The sequence below is a fragment of the Sturnira hondurensis genome, unplaced genomic scaffold (genome assembly GCF_014824575.4).
Source record: "Sturnira hondurensis isolate 20B ecotype Veracruz unplaced genomic scaffold, ASM1482457v3 Scaffold0020903, whole genome shotgun sequence".
NCBI lineage: Eukaryota > Metazoa > Chordata > Mammalia > Chiroptera > Phyllostomidae > Sturnira > Sturnira hondurensis.
In genome coordinates, this window is record NW_028093534.1 from 787,845 (window position 1) to 806,240 (window position 18,396).

At 49.8% G+C, this 18,396-nt stretch overlaps 1 protein-coding gene and 1 long non-coding RNA gene across 3 annotated transcripts in view; both read right to left on the reverse strand.

Annotated features, from left to right (window-relative positions):
• Positions 1-9,752: 9,752 nt before the first annotated feature.
• Positions 9,753-11,136, reverse strand: LOC118976493 (uncharacterized). Its single transcript, XR_005064279.1, has 2 exons — positions 11,013-11,136; positions 9,753-10,977 (listed from the first exon to the last, which is right to left on the reverse strand). It is a non-coding gene; the product is annotated as an uncharacterized LOC118976493 (long non-coding RNA).
• Positions 11,137-11,511: 375 nt separating this feature from the next.
• The window catches only part of SLC4A8 (solute carrier family 4 member 8), an 84,727-nt gene continuing 77,842 nt past the window's right edge, over positions 11,512-18,396 (reverse strand). For both annotated transcript variants that reach the window (XM_037030958.1, XM_037030957.1), the window contains exons 24-25: positions 17,922-18,017; positions 11,512-15,270 (exon numbers count right to left, since the gene is read on the reverse strand). In XM_037030958.1, the coding sequence (XP_036886853.1) occupies positions 15,258-15,270; positions 17,922-18,017 (109 nt within the window). In that variant the 3' untranslated portion in view covers positions 11,512-15,257. The remainder of the gene's footprint in view (positions 15,271-17,921; positions 18,018-18,396) is intronic.

Below are 18,396 nucleotides of genomic sequence, written 5' to 3' on the forward strand. Positions count from 1 at the left end.
GGTGCCGAGATTCAGTGGAAGGACTCACGGGACTCAGAAAAGCTCTTCTACTCACAGTTATAGTTTATGACCGCAGAAGGATACCGATTAAAGTCGGCGAAGGGAAAACACCATGACTGAAGTCCAGGAGAAATCAGGCTCAACCTCCCAGGTGTCCCCTCCCAGGACAGCTGCCCGAGGACGTGCTTACCTCCCCCCAAACCTGGGTGTGATGCCTCGGGCTGGGGATGCGGGCCAGAGAAGCACATCCAAGCCTCCTTGTTCAAGGTGTCTATTGGAGGCCAGTCACCCGGGTGTGTTATACTCCATGCCTGTGTGATCTCTATGCAGTCTTTAGCATTCTGCCCCCTGGAGGTCAGACTGAGATGGCCCAGGCCAGAGCCCCAGGCAACAAAGCCTGGCCCTTATCCAGAGTCACCTTGTTGTCATACACTGCCTGGTTAAACTGATACAACGTGTCCCAAGGCCTCAGCATAGAAAGAAATGCTTATCAAGCAGGCTCTTCTTGGTCTCAAGGGCTGTCTCCCAGAAGCCCAGTCCAGTGCTGGTCCTGAAGACGAGCCTCTCTTTGGAATGTGCAGTGTTTGAGCAACCCAGGCTGATGAGTTACCACTTTTCTGCACAAATAAGCAGACCCTCAGCAGGGACCCAACTGAGCCTGTTCTGCAATTAATCTATTTGATGTTCATCTGACTTCGCCTTAAATGTCATTGCTCATTCTATGGCGGCACATGTACTAATTCTGCCTCAGAATTAACATACACAGGTTAACATACACGTGTTAACAGAGTTAACCAGCGTTTACTATGTGCTAGGGGTGGGTGTTACTGGGGACACAGATGTGAGCACAACAGACCCAGGAAACAAGCTGCAGGTAAATGTCCACTTACAGTGTGATAACGTACAGACCTAGACAGGAGGCAGTGAGGGACAGCACTAACAGACTCTGAATGCTATCCGTAAAAATGAAATAAAAATATCTCCCTCAGCCCTGACCAGTGTGGCTCAGTGGGCTGAGCATTGTCACTCAAAGCAAAATTCGATGGTTCAACTCCAGTAAGGGCATGCACCTAGGTTGCAGGTTCAGTTCCCAGTCAGGGTGTATACTAGAGGCAACCGATCAATGTTTCTCTCTCTTTTTCCCTCTCTAAAAATAGATAAATAAAATCTTTAAGAAGAAAGAGGAGGGAGGGAGAAGAAGGAGGAGGAGGAGGGGGATGTGGAGGAAGACTGTCCTTAGGCAGTTGCAAGGACCACGTAAGATGCTATATGCACAAAGACTGCTGGGGAGAAAGCAGCCAGGCCCACTCCCTCCCCTTCAGTTTGGGACAAACTGAATGGAAGAGGAGCTGCTTCCTGGGGAACTTCAGTGCTTTCTGACCTGGGCAGTCCAGGCAGTGGAGAGGCAGGCCAGGCTCCTGTCCCACCCCCGAGGCCCCAAAGGTCTGCTCTCTCATGCTTGGCTTGCTCCCAGCACAAAGGCACTCGTGCTTCTTGTTCAGAGGCCCCGGCAGGGACCTTTGTTTCTGTGCACACTCTTCTGGCTGAGGACAGGAGACTTCTGGCCTCTCCCCGTGTGGAATCACACCACGCTCAGGCTCTCAGGAGCTGGGTTGGGGTGGCGAAAATACACCCTCTTTCTATCAAAGTGCACAGCAGGCTCTCTGGGGGGTAAGAAGGGAGTAGGGTATACAGTAGGAAAAAGCATATTTAGTATTAAGAAATAAATAATTTTATATTTGGATAGTGAGTGTCAGTTTAAAAGGCTTAAGAAAGCCTCCCCTGAAGTCTCTGGGAGGTAAATTAACGTCATTGAATGAGAAACGGACTTTGGAGTGAGTGATATATGCAACCTAACAGCCGTGTGATCTTGGAAAAATTGCTTAGCATCTGAGCCTGTTTCTTCATCTATAAAATAGGAATAATTTATACCTACAATATACTGCTCTACAGAAGGTACGTCTTATTTGAAACTATGTATAGCCCAACACCATCCTTATAGCTCATCCAGTTCCACTTTCCTGGGGAGGCTGAGAGCAGTAGAAGGGGAGAGGAGCTGGAGGTGGGAGAGGGCCTTGCTGAGCATGCTCTGTTGGGGGTTAGCTGGGAGGGAACCAGGGGTGCCCGGGAGCTGGAGTTGGAGAGAAGAAAGAGGTTCTGTAGTGTTTTCTGAGATGTGACACTCTTGGCATGTTTGTACTGTGCAGGGGGAAGGCAGATGGGAAGGAACCAGCAGGAAGAATGGGGGCTACAGGCGTGGGAGGGGCTGTGTGGGAGGAGTAGTATGCGGGCGGGATGAGGCCCGGATGCAGGGAGGTTGTTTGCTTTCATCACCTCCCCCGAAAAGTTGGAGAGAGAGCCAGGCACGAGCCATTTGTCACGAAGACAGTGGAAAGCTGACCTGGAGGTCCAGACAGGCCTCTCCTTCCTCTGTAGACGTTCGCTCTGCCCTTCCTAGTTGGGACATTGCAGTGGGAGGGACTCCGGCTCCAGGGATCTGATCCTCAAGGTCACAGCGCTGTCCGAGGGGTGTGACTCTCTCTCCAGTGACATAATGCAGGTTCCCTCTGGTTGGATTTTCCAATCGCTCATTAAAAGGCCATATGCGGCTGAGTCTGTGACCCAGTGATGATGTGAATGGATCTGTGTTCCCTTTTCCAGGCAGATCGAAGGCCACCAATCTCGGACTTGGGGCTTGCATCAATGTCAATATGTCTGGAGACCATGTGGACTTGGGCACTGGGCTGTTCCTAACAGGGTCCCTGAGAGCCTAGGTTCTGCGAGGGACTTCTCTCTCCTGCTGCCACTGCCTTGGGCTTTCACCCACTGGATTCGAGCCCCCAACCTGCTTGGACCCTCCTAGCAGCCTCTGGTCCTCTCAGCATGCGTCCCTGGACACCTACGTGTCCAGTCCTCCAGGCCTGTCCTACCTCTGTGGCTCCCGGCTCGTCACACCTAAAGCCCAGGCACATCCTGCTAAGCAATTTCTGCCCTCACTGGGGGACATTGCACTTGAAAGTGAGCTAAGAAACTAAACATCACCTCATTGTTTATACTGTTGAAGAAACTGGAGCCCAGAGAAGCAAACTAAAGCTAGTAAAGGTCAGGCAGGACCAGAACTGTATCTCCTCCCGTCCCCCTGCCCAGGGCTGTGTAACGACCCGGAGGCTGGGGGGGCCCTTACAAAGGTCTTCCATCCTGTGGGTGAGGCCAGCCTCCTCCTTAATGTGATGTGCTCATTTATGTCACCTCCTTCTAGACCGGAGGCTCCATGAGTTTGTTCACCGCTGTGTCCCCTGCACTAGGGACAGTGCCTGGCACAGAGGTAAATGAACCATCATCACTCCCTATTGAATCGCTAAGGAAGTCAGCGCGGGTGTGGCCACACCATGTCACTCAGACCTGAGTGCCTTTGGGGCCCCAGAAAAAGGAGGAGCTGAGCCAGTGTGGACAGAGTCGCGCCCCACAATGTGTTATAGATGTGCTGGACACAGCCAATTGGACCAGGTGGGGAACTTGTAGTAGGGGCCAACCTGTCTGGTCCCCTTCTTTGTAAGACCTGTGCCTTCTAGGCAGTTGCCAGCTGGTATGGAACTCTCTTGCTTTGGCCTGTGGGAGGAAATGAGGCAAGTTAGCTTTGGGAACCCATTGGCAGAGGGTGCGTCGGTGCTGGGAGAAGAGGTTCCTCACCCCTGAATGGAGCGAGCTGCTCGGCGTTGCTTCCTGGAGGGCCCCAGTGAGCCAGTGCCGCCTGCAGCGCCCCAGGGTAGGGCCCAGGATGAGCGAACAGCCTGTCTCTAGTGAGTGATGGAGGCAGCGGGGGCAGGGTCTTGCCCAGCAGTGGGCAGGGCATGGGGAGCTGGGGCCTGGGATGGAAAGTTGTCATAAGCAGACATGAGTCAGCTCTGGGGGGCTTTCAAGAGGGCTTGGGCATCCTATAATAGCAGGTGGTGGGCAGGTGACAGTCAGGAAAATTACCCTCGTGCCCTTCATGGAACTCCATTTTTTTTTAACCTAGATCCATGTAACCTAGCACATAACCTCACACCCATGTTACCCAAAGACCAAGCCCTGAGCAGTGGGGGCTGAGTGCTGGGGCCCTCACCCACTCAGGGCCTTGGAGGCAGACAACCTCAGCCCCCTCACTGCTCCCGCACCATGTGCGCCCTCCTCCTCTCCACTCAGACATCTGCTCCCCACCCACTCCTCCATCACCACCCTCCCACCTCTCATCGCCGTCCCAGCCGATGCTGTCTGTCTGCACATCCTCCTCCCTACCCCTGTCACCGAGTCACGGGCCCTGGAGTCTGTCCACCCACCCCTGCAGCTTTCCTGGCAGACGGGCTCCCTGCACCCCAGTGGCCATTTCCAGCCTGGGCATTTTCTGCCTGCAGCAGCCAATTCCATTCTTGGACAGTTTCAGCGCTAAGTTCCCAAGACAAGCCCAGTCTGCCTCCTGAGAAGACTCGCTGGAGCACTGTACGTCCTCTGGAGCACTGTAAACCAGTCCACACTTTGTTTACATGGCAGCTTTTCTCTCAGTCGCCGGGCATTGAGTGATGTTCACTCCATGTGCACTTCCCCCATGACCAGTAACTTTTTTTGTCTCCCTCCTCTGCCCTCCCTCCCTGTCACCCTTGCCCTGGCCATGTACAGACCCCTCACTGCCTCGTGCATGCTCCACCCACTTTGGTTTCCCCCTCGTCCAAGTCTTCTGTCACAAAATGAACTTCCCCAAAACATCGACTAGCACACATCTCCTTATTGATAGTGGCTTGCGGAGCCCTTACTACTTAACCCGGCACTTTAAGGTCTTCTTTCCTCTGCCTCCAAATTGTGTACAATTGCTTCCTTACACAAACTCCCCAGCTACAAACTGTGAAATTCACCAGCATCAGAACTTCTCCCATCAGTGCCCCTGACTCTGGGACCCAGTCCACACCCTCTGCTCTCCCTCCTCCAACGCTGAGTTGGCTTTGGAGAGGTCTGACTGCCCGGGGCTCTGAAAGGAGCTCCCTGACACCCTGCAGGACCCAGTCCTCACCTCTGTGCTTTGCAAAGGCTATTTTTGATGAGTCCCCTGGTCAGTCCTCAGAGACCTGCCCCACACCCTTTCGTAAGTGGGTGCTCAAACCATGACTTTTGAGGACAAGGATGCGAGAGACCCAGCTGCCAGGACTCCCTAAGTCTCTTCCCCATTTCATTCAAGTGTCCCTCCCTGCTTTGGGCTTCTCTGTTTCCATCAGCCTCTGCAGACACTCAGAGAGCGCGGTCAGGTGCCGGGAAACCACCGCTCCCCTGAGCCAAAGGCGTGGAGAGGGAGGCACTGGGTTGTGAGGGAACCATCTGGCCACCGCAATTACTTACTCAGGTTCCCAACTAGTTGATCAGGGCTTGAGCTCTTCACATCTTAACAGAGTCCTCAAGTTCTTCCCAAGAAAACTTTTCCAGGATGGCTTGGGGAAACGGTCACTACCTCCTGGGCCATTCATTAAAAAGGAAAAGAAAGAAAAATGGTTGCATACCTGCCAATTCCTAGGCATTCTTTCTGAACACTGAATTCTTACTCATGTTCTCAGCTTCTCCTGCTGTTTTCAAGTGCTGTAACTGCTTTGTCTCCAATTTCATCTTTCTCCAGTGCTTTTATGTTTCAGGGCATCCTTTTGCTTTTCTGTGCACAGCGGGATGTTTTGGACACAGGCTCCATGGTCAGGAACCCAGGAGCCGGCAGAGTGTGGGAGCTGAGAGCCCAGGTCCACACACAAATCCAATCTCGCCCTGGGCTCTGCTGCCCATGCTGTGTGAGTTTCAGCAACTCATTTACCCTCTGTGCCAGTTTTCCTTGTGTCTGGGAGTGACAGCACCCATCCACGTGTTGTGAGGATCAGGCAACATACGTGTGACGTGCTTCACAGGTATATCTCACACACACACACGCACACGGGTGCTGCCAGTCGTCTGGGACTCTCTGACGAGGCGTGTCCACCCTGCACGGCAGGCTGTGAGATGCCCGAGAAGGGCCTTTGAAGGTCATGCTAGTGAGGACGCAGCTGTCAAGAGAGGACATGGAGGCCCTGATGACCGAACTTGGTCCTAGAGTCACATGACTCAGTTACTAGAAAACCTATAATACTATTCTGCCTGGTTAGTCAAGGCATTTTCTCTTTTATCTACAGTGTCTGTTAGGGAAACCAGGTGATGATCATCCATTTTGTAATTTCTGAGAAGAGGCAGGGTTTTGGGGACGATGATAACAGAGAGGTGGCATTACCCTATAGGGGCCTGGAAATCTGGTCACCACCTGTCCCCTCTGGACCTAGGGGGGCACACTCAAAGCTCAGTGGCTGAATAAGGACAGATGATTTGCCCTGGGCAAGCACCTCATAACCCATAATCCCAGATGAAAGGCTCTGGCGGAACGCCAATCAGCAGAACATGGCCTAGGTCAGGAAGCCCAAGCAAGGCCTCTTTATTCCCGCGTTAGTACTGTGGACCACGGGGACAGCGGTGACTGTGGCCGTGACTCCTTTCCCCTTGATGCTACCACAAGGCTGCAAATCAAGGACGGAAGGGCAAGGGAAGGGAGGGCCTGCTACCACAGGGGGCCCAGAGGGCACTCGGCGGAGCCTGCCTTACCAGGCTTAACCCATCGCCTCCCCCTCTGACTAGAGGGCAGGGGCATTACCAGTCCCTTTTCGCAGTGAACAAACTAAGGCACAGAGGAAGCAGGTTGCCCAAGGTCCCAGTGCGAAGGCAGAGCTGGGAACTTGAACTCAGGCAGGCTCGGTCCTTGCTTACCTGTGCTGGGTCGCCTGCCGGTTGCTGAGAGCCTTTCTCCATCACACCACAGAGCCTCCTGACAGGAGCCATTTACAGTGTGGAAAGTGGAAGAACATTTGTACCACGGCAGGGGAGAAGAAGCAGGTTGGAAGTGGAGCAGCACAGAAGAGCTGCTTCAGGCGAAGGTGAAGCACTACAGTGGGTGCCAGGCAACCTGCCTGCATGTCAGAATCACCTGGAGAGAGTGTAGCAAACACCGGGGCCTGCATTTTCCCTGGAGAGTCTATTTAGTTGGTGTAGAGTGGGAGCCAGACACTCGGAGGTTAAAAGCCTCCTCGAGTGAAGATCACATAAAGGTGAGTGGGAGAACCACCGACCTCAGCAAAGTCCCTGACTTCCTGAGGTTCAGTTTTTCCTGGGTTCTTTTTTTTTTTTTTAAAGATTTTATATATCTACTTTTGAGCCCTGGCTGGCGTAGCTCAGTGGATTGAGCGCGGGCCTGCGAGCCAGACGATCACAGTTCAATTCCCAGTCAGGGCACATGCCTGGGTTGCAGGCCAGTTCCCTGCAGGCCAACTCCCAGCAGGGGACACACAAAAGGCAACCACACATTGATGTCTCTCTCCCTCTCTCCTTCCCCTCTAAAGATAAGTAAATAAATTAAATCTTTAAAAAAAGATTTTATTTATCTACTTTTGGAGAGAGGGAAAGGGAGAGAGAAAAAGGAGGAGAGAAACATCAATGTGTGGTCGCCTCTTGTGTGCGCCCCCACTGGGGCCCTGGCCTACAACCCAGGCACATTCTCTAACTGGGAATCAAACTAGCGACCCTTTGGTTCCCAGGCCAGCGCTCAATCAATCTACTGAGCCACACCAGCCAGGGCTCTCCTGAGTTCTTTGTCAGACACATTTGGAGATTTAATTACTTACTGCTCCTTCTGCCTTACCCCTTGCTGACAGAATCCTAATTTTGTACAAGTATTGGAGTAGCACTGTGGTCATGGAAGACAGGCCCACTCCCCAGAGGAGGGAGCCTGATTGCTCTAGGTCCAATAAGGACCCACCCCCTACCCCCCTGCCCTTCACATCCAAGAGACAGGACTGTAGCCAGTTCTGACCAGTGATGTCAGAACCTCTTGGAGCAAACCTCTTGGAAAGATTTTCCTCTTTAAAAGGGAGAGAAGCCCTGGCCACGTGGCTTGGCTGGAGTATCCTTCTGTGAACAATAAAGGTCACAGGTTCAATTCCCAGTCAGGGCACACACCCAGTTGCAGGTTTGGTCCCCAGTTGGGGCATGTACAGGAGGAAACTAACCACTGTCTCTCGCATCAATGTTCTTCCCTCTCTCTTTCCTCCCTTCCCTTCTCTCTAAAATTAATAGATAAATACAAGGAGGGGACCCCAAAAACCCAGAGTTATCAATATATTTTTAAAAGATTTTATTTATTTTTAGAGAGAGGGGAAGGGAGGGAGAGAACGTCGATGTTCAAGAGAAACATGGATCAGTTGCCTCTCGCACACCCCCAACCAGCATGTCCCCTGACCGGGAATTGAACTGGTGACCTTTTGGTTTGTAGGATGATGTCAAACCCAATGAGCCACACCAGTCAGGGCAGGGAGTGACAGCAAATCTTAAAAATCTGAATTTCTAAGCACTGGAGAGTCCTTAAATACTAGCAATTACTGTCATCAGCCTGGTTGTACCTCCAAAATGAGCTTTCTTTTCCAGCTATTTTGTCCCCTGTAAGTCTATGGGGTCCAGAGTCAGCGCCCCTATAGCCTCCTTCTGCAGCTCCACCCCAAGGACCCAGGTGTTGGCCTCAGGGAGTCGTGCACACGGCCCTTGGGCCACACCCGGCAGACACCACGTTTCCCCCCACCCACCCCTCACTCTCCTTCACACGCTCTGAAGCCGGTCACCATTGTCTCAGTCCCTCGGTTTGAGCTCAAGGAACACCACAGGTGTGAGCCGTTTGCACAGACTTTATTTCTCACCCATTTAAGCACAGAGGTCACAGCCGCCAGCCCTGGCCCACAGACAGGCCTGAGGCTGGGCGGTGCGGGCGAGGGGTCCTACTCCTACTGCAGACGCTGTGGGTTTTGACGATGACGCTGTTCTCGGGTTTGTTTACACCGTGGAGTCAGGGGAGGGTCCATTTCTTACACTAAAAATATATACTTTGGAATCTCTAAAACAAAAATATCTCTATCTCTACATGAAACCTACTAGAAAGAACTTAGAAAACAAGGGCAATGTACCAGCACCTCAAGTTGTCCCCTCCCATGGGAAGGCTGCTCTGCTCTCCGCCACCCGCTAGTTTGGGACGGCAGCCATATCTAACCGACCAGACAGATAAATGCAGGTAAACAAGAGGGAGGCTTATCATCTTGGAGGAGTGAATGTGGGAGAAAGGAGCAGGGAGGAGGATTTTGGCCTCTCTTGCAGAAGTAGTAATTGCACATTCAGTTTGGTGCTCCTGTTTCCGACATTCCTGCACGTCGGGCCCACGGCAAACCTGCTCAGAGGCCCCAGCTCTGCTGATGTCAGCGGGGCCCAGAACGTGCCGTGGGTGGGTCCTCTCTCTCTCTCAGGCAGCACTAATGCCATCAGCCAGAAGGTTCTGTGTTCGTCAGTGCCGAAAGTGGGCTTGGTTGATGAAAAATGTCATTCCTTTTCTCTTCCGAAGGATTAGAAACCATTGCATTCCCCTGCAGCTATGTCTCCTAACAGAGCTATGCCTGTGCATGAATCACCCCACGTCCCAGGGTTTTCTGTGGAAACCACTGGCATAGTAGTCCTTCCCTCCGTTCATGCTTGAAGCAGTGATGGACCCCGCTACTTCACGCTACTTCACGCCTCTTTTGGTTACGAAAATTAGCCTCCTTTCTGGTAAAGAAATGTTAACAGAGTCAACCGCCCATTCTCTATAATCAGTGTAAGAGACCAGGGTGCCAAGAATCATAAAAAATAGATTTTGGTAGAAAAAAATCACTTCTATTTGGTCGTAGAATGTCTTTCTCTGTTTATACTGAAATACGGATGAGCCTGAGGGCTTGAGAATCCATAGACCCTCATTCCAAATAAGAAAAATAACTATAATGTCCCCTTTGCAAGAAAGCCCAGAACTATTCAACCTCCTCACCTCTCTCACCATCCTCAAAACTGGTGTTTTTTAGAACCTCTGATCAGGAACTTCTATCCAAGGAACTTCTATTTAAAGAGTGAGAAAAAGGCAGGAAGAAGAGGAAAGAGCTTGAAAGGCCGAATTAGTAACAGGGGTAGATCTCGGATGGTGTCTTCTGTGGCCAGTGAGGGCCCACAGGCAGGACTTCTCCCTTAGGGGAAGCCTGACAGCTACAACCGAAAGCAAGCCGAGAAGGCTGAGGGCTCCTGACTGTCTTGCCAGGATGTGACTTGGAAATGTGGTAAGTCCCAGGGAATTGCAGACACAAACCAGCAAACACTGTTTAAAATCCCAGTGTTACCAGTGGACAGTTGGTATGGAGCTCTGGAGAGTCTCTATCCCTCATTGGCCAAAGTGGTGATAGGGGGCAGTTCTTACACTGAGCATGGGGAAAGCTAGAAATATCCACTGATAGGGCCTAAATGCAAAAAAAAAAACAAAAAAAAAACCAAAACCAAAACCAAAAAACCAGCAAGATAATTGAATAGAGAAAAATCCCTCCCCTGCCCCATACTAGATTGGGGGTGGGACGAGGGGAAGGCAGGCACGCGTACTATAGAAGTCAAAATGGCACGGGGGAGATGCTGGACCAGAGAGTCCTGTGAGTCTAGCCTGGGGAAGGAAGGGAGTGGTTGGGAGATGGGCCCATCCGAAGTGCATGAGAGTGTTGGCAGTCGGTTGGTCATTTGGAGAAAGCACCTGGTCCACACCATACGAAAGCCAATATAAACCCAGGGGAACAAAGAGGCTCCTGGGCTCCTGATCTGGACTCATATTGTGCACTGGCCTATTCTCTCCATGGGCCACATGGCCTTGACAGTCACAGAGCCCATGGCCTCCAGGCGGGAGTCTCTTTCGCCCTTGCCTGCCTGGTGATGCACTAGTGTGTGCATTGGCGCAACGCTCTCACCTGGAGCATGCAACCATGTGCCCTGGCAGGGCCATGTGGGCTCCACATGCAGGGTCTAGGAGGGAGCCTGAAATAAACAGCAGCCAGGAACAAGCCAAGCTACCTGGGTGAGACTGAGACCACTTAGCAGGCACCTACCTGCGGGCTCCAAAGGACTGCGCTTTAAAACGGAGCAGGAGCTCCGGGCACGGGATGGGTTAGTAACAGGGGTAGATCTCAGATGGCTTTTTTTTAAAGATTTTATTTATTTATCTTTAGAGGGGAAGGGGAGGAGAGAAGGAGAGAAATATCAATGTATGGTTGCCTCTCGTGAGTCCCCCGCTGGGAACTGGCCTGCAACCCAGGCATGTGCCCTGACTGGGAATCGAACTGCGATCGTGTGGTTCGCAGGCCTGTGCTCAATCCACTGAGCTACGCCAGCCAGGGCTCGGATGGCTTTTGTCTTGATCTTGCTGAGGATGATTGGACTTTTTCCATAGCAGAAAGAGGAGATGGGCTTTGAGACAGGAGACTGCCATTCTCCCAGACCACGCAGCACCTGAATAAAAACCTCTTTCCTTTTGTACCAGCATCTGCCTCATTAGTTTGGTTTTATGGTGGCAGGCAGCTGGACCTCCATTTTTGATTTTTGGTTCAGTTATGCTAGGAGAGGTGCTAACTCTCTTGCAAAAGAAGAAATTTAGATAAGTTGATAAAGTAGCAGAGAGAACACACTGGATAGTGCTTCTTATGCTAGTTAAAAGGAAAGCCAGCAGACCTGGGCCAATCCTCCTATGCTCCCAGGAAACGTGAAGACTTGGAACATGGAAATCAATGGAGAAGATGCAGGGAGAATTGCTTTTCCCAGAGAGGGAAGTCTGGGGAGTTGAGTAGGTAGCAAATAAAGCAGAACTGGGAACTGTCTGTGCTAAATGACCAGAAACCACAGCTTCCTGGATCAGAGACCTCTTGAAAGTCACAGTGGTCAGAGCCTGAGATACCAACCAAGCCTGAGACAAAGCATATGCCATATTTTTATCAAACATTTGTAATTAACATAAAAGCCAGTGACATTCCAGATGAAGAGAAATAGCAAATGTTCACACTGCCTTTTGGTTCACTAACAACCCCTCTATCCCAAAGGCAAATTTATATGGATATGGAGACAGGGAAAGGAACTGTATGTGGTAAAGACCAGACCTCCCGAGTATTCCATCATCAGAAGTCTGAAATCATATCTAGCCACAAAGAGCTAGCCTGCATTTTATGCAATCAAATATATCTGGCAATTGCACAGCATATTTCTGCTGGTCTTCACCTCTCTCAACCCTCCCTAAGTCACAGGCTAGGAAGCAAGCCACACTCTCAGCAATGCCCTTCCTTCGGCCTTTGAACCAAGATCGCACTCATCGTTGCTTTCTTAGATCCCTGGCCTGCACAGACCAGCTCCTCAGGGCACTGGCCCACCGACACCCAGCTGCTCCCGAAACGTGCCCGGGCCCTGAAAGAGGCGGCTGCTTCTCTGGTCCAACCAAACCTGGGCACCGGAAAGCACCTCACTACCTGCCTTGCTTTCTACCCCTAAGTCAGTTTCTCCTCATTGTTGGCTGAAACACCTTTTTCGATAAACTAATCAGCCTGTACTTGTCCTCGAGCTCTTCGGTTGGAGAAGTCTGAGAGGGGAACTCCTGAATGTGGGGGTGATGGTATTAGTTTGGTGTCCCCGCAGCTCAGGTGCACAGGCTGTTTAATAGCAGCGATGAAAGCTCAGTCGACAAACACACACGCATATGTGCACACATGCACGCACACGAACGCACACCACTGCAGCACCACCCCCACTCACCGCCTCCTGCCCCAAGCATGGCCCATGTGGCCCTGACACCACACTCACCCACCAGGCCTAAGACCGGGTGTTGGGTGGGAGCTGGGAAATGAGAGAGAGTAAGACTAGGGATTGATTCCCACCACTGACATGTAGCAGAAATGAGCCTGGCCATTGTCTGAGAAAAATCTAGTGGCCTGAAGACACTGGCATACCCTTCTAAAGCAGCTAGCTAACGTTCCTGAGGTGCAGTAACCTGGGAGGGTTTGACTTGGAAGGACTCACAAGTGCACATGTGGTTCTGTAGCTGCTCCGCAGAGTTCCCCACCGCAGGCTCCCTGCTCTGCAGAAGCCTAGCAGACGTCAGACGCCAGACGCCAGTGCACTAGGAGAGAGATTTTTCTGAGTGATACTGTCACCTAGTCTTGTTGCATAAAAGGCCTTTTCCTCTTACATTCCTTATAGCCACACTGAGGCTAGGGGAACCGGTGACGCAGTGACCAGCCGCCCTACACTGAGGTGGCAGGAGAAGATGGGAGGAGCAAGACGAAGGGAGAGCGCAGGGGCGTTCTCAGGAAACAAAGGTAAGAAAGGCCACAAGCTCAAGGAATCAGCAGTAGAGGAGCAGAGAAAGCTGGCAGGAAAGCTGTTCCCACTGACGGGTTGCCTTTTGATTCTTCTAGATTAGGTAGGTAAATGGGTACAATTATTACATCTACCCTAAAATGACAAAATGTGAAGCTTCGGCTCACAAAGATTTTAATGCCCATTTAGTTGAAAGAATTCCTGTTCCTGTCTGTGCCACAGGAAAAGAAGTTGAAGCTCTTCCTAAACCTTGTACCCATTCGGCCTTGTAAGAGGATCAGAAAAACCAGGACAATACCCACAATGCAAAGGGACAGCACTGAACATTTGAAAGCAGCCTGAAGTTCAGCGATAGATCAGACTGCTGCTTGTTTACAGCAGGCGTCCGTTCTGAGTGGGTGGTGTCATCCTATACCAGTTGTTAAATATTTTGAAAATCATCTGTGTATTAAAATAATTATGGCTCTAAGAAATAGGGACTATGAAAGAAATGCAGGATTCCTTCAGAATCACAGGTCCTTGGAGTAGGCCTACAATACACTAATATACTTTAAGAGTCTAAGGAATGCAAAATTCAATAAAGGTATGTAGCCACCTCTTCACCTATGAGAGGAGGGCACATTGAGAGAACATCACACTGTACAAAGATTTTCCAGGATGGAAAACTAATATGATTGGATCCCCTGGGTGTTGACTTGTTTGCTGGTCACATTCTGTGTGCAAAGAAAGGGAAGATCTATAGGTACTGGAGCCCAAACCATTGACATTCATTGAAAAAGAGAAGAGAAAAACTATAAATATAGTTGTAAACTAAACACCAAAATGAATTTCACCACTTACAGTTCCTTTCCCAACGTGGCTTTTTATATCTGAGAGCCAGACATTTGTCAGACAACAGCAATTCCTGATGTTGAAGAAGCCACGTGGCTGAAGGTGGCTTTGGTCCACTGAGGATGATGGTTCACTACTAAGGCAGCTAAGGAGACATGACGTAAGCACGTGGACGTCTCCGGGAATCACACATGTCCTCCAGAGACAGCAGCAAGACACGGATGTTCCCACAACATGGCCAGTAAAACACTTTGTCTTCCTTTCTACCCACACACAACTATCACCAAACCTTTCCCAAATACTCAGAAAGCAGACATCATGACAAACTTTCAGCCTATGAAGTCCTGCCTAGTGTTTAAACTAATTCCATTTGTAGCAATTTAAGTTCAATCTCTTATTCTATCCTCGGTGAAACCAAGAGAAGCTACTCATCCTCACTTATCATCACGGTATTTCCCCGAGCCTTTTCCCGTCTGAGCCGAACAGCTCCGATGTCCCTCCCAGCCCTTCCATCATCCAGGGATCTTGCTGAGCCATGCAGTCTGCTGCTGGGGAACAATGAAGATGCACCCAGGTCAGAGGTGTCTTCTGGCCGTGGTGACGGGAACTGCCAATACCCAGGTCACTGACCTTCCTGATAGCCTCTGAGTCTGACCAGCATCCCCCAGAGCAGGCAATTCGACCACGGCCCAGGGCTGCCAAGGAGCCTACAGAGCCCGTGGGACTGGAGAGCCTCCCCTCTGCTCTCTGCTCCCACTCCCTTTTCTCATCCTTTAGGAGGAGGAGCCTTGCTGAAGGAGTCCTCAATGGCAGAATGGTCCACATGGCTTGGCAGGCCAGCAGAGAGTTTCTGAGAAAATGTCTGGAAAATGGGAAGCTGGGTCTTCCATGGTGGCAGTTCTGAAGAGAAAGACAAGGAAGAGGAGCAGGACCCACGGGAGGTGGCCTTCCGCTTCCACGTTCCCATCTGGCCGCTGGAACGGAGTGGCCGGGTGCCCTCCAGCGCACACATAAATGACCGGATGCACCAGCCTGGTTCTGACATGACCAAGGACAGGGCCAGACTGGGTCTTGCTCCTTCTCTGAGAGATGCGCCATCTTCTCTGTAACCAGAACTTCCTGAAGCACCTCAGGGCCCAAATCTTCCACCCCAGCAAAGACTTTTAGTTGAAGAGACTGAACAGAAAGAAGTGTTACAATTAGACAAAAAGGGAACACATGATTCATTCCTGCTTTTAACACAATACTTTGAAGATGTCACCACCATTTGGATCTGGCTATATTTTAAGTTCATTTACAAGTAGACTAGTTCTCAACTAAAAATAACCTTGTGTGTTATACGTTTCAACAGCTGCCTGGATTTTCCTCTGAAGGAAACAAGATTCTATATTTCACTCATATTCAGCACAGATTTATTTTAACCCATTTGATGAAGAAATAACCAGTTTCTTCTCAGAGCAGCTTTATGATGGAGGCTGTTGGTTTTATGCCCATTTTCCTGCTAAGTAAACTGAGAGCCAGACACAGTGGCCTGCCAGATTATTCATGGAATTAATAACTAAACCAGGTCTCCTCATTTCCAGCCTACTCCTTTTCTTTTATTGTTAACTAGAGAAGTTGCCTTTAATAAAATCTAAGATCTTCCCTTCAGTTATCTGCCTAACTAAATTTAAATGGCATTGGTACAAAATTATTCAATTTGGGTGCATGCGCAGTCAACATTCACACTCAGATAAACCAGGCAAAGGAGCGTGCAGTGAGACAGACCCAGCAGGCTAGGGCCCCAGTGACAGGAATTAAAGTCTAAAAGCACCAACTGGAAAAACTTTCGGGGTCGAGGTGCCAGGAGAAGCTCCCACGCTCACAGAGAGTTTGTTGGAGAGACCCACAGGGTCCTGGAGGGTGCACAGGCCCACATACCAGGGAGCCGGCACCAGGGGGGCCCGGTTTGCTTGTGGGAAGCAGCAGAAGGGACCGAAATCCGAGAGAGAGTGGAACAACACCATTGTCCCTCTCTGACCCTGCCCCCACATACAGCATCACAACCCAGCAACTGGGCTGCCCGGCCCTGGTGAACACCTAAGGCTCCGCCCCTCATACCTAACAGGTGCGAACAGACCAAAACATTATGGATCAAGAACAGCTCAAAGCCCTAGAGCCAATACATCTAAGCAACAAAGAGAGAGCCAGCCTATCAGATGCATAGTTCAAAATGCTGGTCATCAAGATGCTCACAGAACTGGTTGATTTTAGTCACAAATTAGAGGAACAAATAAAGACTAAACTAACTGAAATGAAGGGAAATGCACAAGAAACCAATAGTGATGGAAAGGAAACTGGGACTCAAATCAAGGGAGTGGACCAGAAGGAAGAAAAAAATGACCAAGCAGAAAAGTATGAAGAAACAAGAATTCAAAAAACTGAGGAGAGGCTTAGGAACCTCCAGGACATCTTGAAACATTCCAACATCTGAATTATAGGGGTACCAGAAGGGGAAGAGGATGAGCAACAAGTGGAAAACTTATTTGAACAAATAATAAAGGAGAACTTCCCCAGTCTGGCAAAGGAAATAGACTTCCAGGAAATCCAGGAAGCTCAAATAGTCCCAAAGAAGTTGGACCCAAGAAGGAACACACCAAGGCACATCATAATTACATTAGCCAAGATGAAAATGAAGGAGAGAATCCTAGAAGCAGCAAGAGACAAGGGGACAGTCACCTACAAAGGAGTTCCCATCAGACTGTCAGCGGATTTCTCAAAAGAGACCTTACAGGCAAGAAGGGGCTGGAAAGAAGTATTCCAAGTCATGAAATCCAAAGACCTACAGCCAAGACTGCTCTATCCAGAAAAGCTTTCATTTAGAATGGAAGGGCAGATAGAGTGCTTCTCAGATAAGGTCAAATTCAAGAAGCTCATCATCACCAAGCCCTTATTATATGAAATGTTAAGGGGACTTATCTAAGAAAAAGAAGATGAAAAATATGAACAGTGAAAGGACAGCAAACTCACAGTTATTAACAACCACACCTAAAACAAAAGCAAACTAAGAGGACAGCTAGATCGGGAGTGGAACCATAGAAATGGAGATCACATGGAAGGTTAGCAACAGGGGAGTGGGAGGAGGAGAAGGGGGGAGAAGAAGTTACAGAGAATAAGCAGCATAGACAGTAGGTAGAAAATAGACAGGGGGGAGGGCAAGAATAGTATGGGAAATATAGAATCTAAAGAACTGGTAAAACATGGACATAAACTAAAGGCGGGGGGGAATGGTGAGAGAGGGGGTGTGCAGGGTGGAGGGGAATGAAGGGGGGGAATAGGACAACTGTCAGGGCATAACCAATAAAATATATTTTAAAAAATATTTTTAAAAATACAAAAACAGTTGCAATTTAATATTTCGAAATCTTTGCTTGGCAAAAATTCTCATGATGGAATTGTGTCGATATTATCAACACTATCTGAATATTTTAGCAATTTCCCAGTCGGTGTGGTTGCAGGAAGCAGAAATGCTCCGTAGGTTTCGAAATGGGGACTAGCCAGAAGACTAAGGGAACTACATAGACAAAATAAATTTACATCCTCAAATAATTCCATCTTGACTTTGGACCTGTATAGTGGGCAGCTCAAAACAGCATATCTGTTTAAATAGTTAGAAAACACTTTTACTTTCCTTAGGCTTACAGTTATTCTCATGAGATTATTAGCAGTCCTGGAAGGGACATTTATTAGACAAATTCAATTTCACAGCTAAAAACATCTTTTACTTTCAACATGATTACTATTTTTAAAAGCCAGAAATAAATAAAAAGCATTACGGTTCTCTTTACCTCTTTTCCTTTGTAGTCCCAGAATTCATACTGAGAGCTTTCCAGACTGTGGTTTTAGGCATTTCATCAGATATATTGATCTCAGAGGGGTCACATCTGAAATGAATACGCCGGACAGTAAATGCCAGATGCACCAATAAAATCCAGACCTCCGTCTACAACAACCCTCACCCGCTCCCCGGCAGAAGGTCTGAAGGAGCCCAGCTGACAGCTCTCGGGAGTGCTGGGAGCCAGATGGTCCGAATGGAGAGAGGCAGGGTGACCCATAGGGTGCTAAGGGCTGGGCTGATGTGCCAGGTGTTGGCTGGCCCTGCCCCCACAGTTCTGCACTCCTCCGGAGGCCACCCTGGAGATGCCGAGGATGGCGCCGAGATACCAATAGTGGTAGCATCAGGAGCTCCCACTTACTGAGCGCTCGCTGTGTGCCAAGTACCGGGCTAAGCATTCTTCATTCATTTCCTCAATTACATGGCTA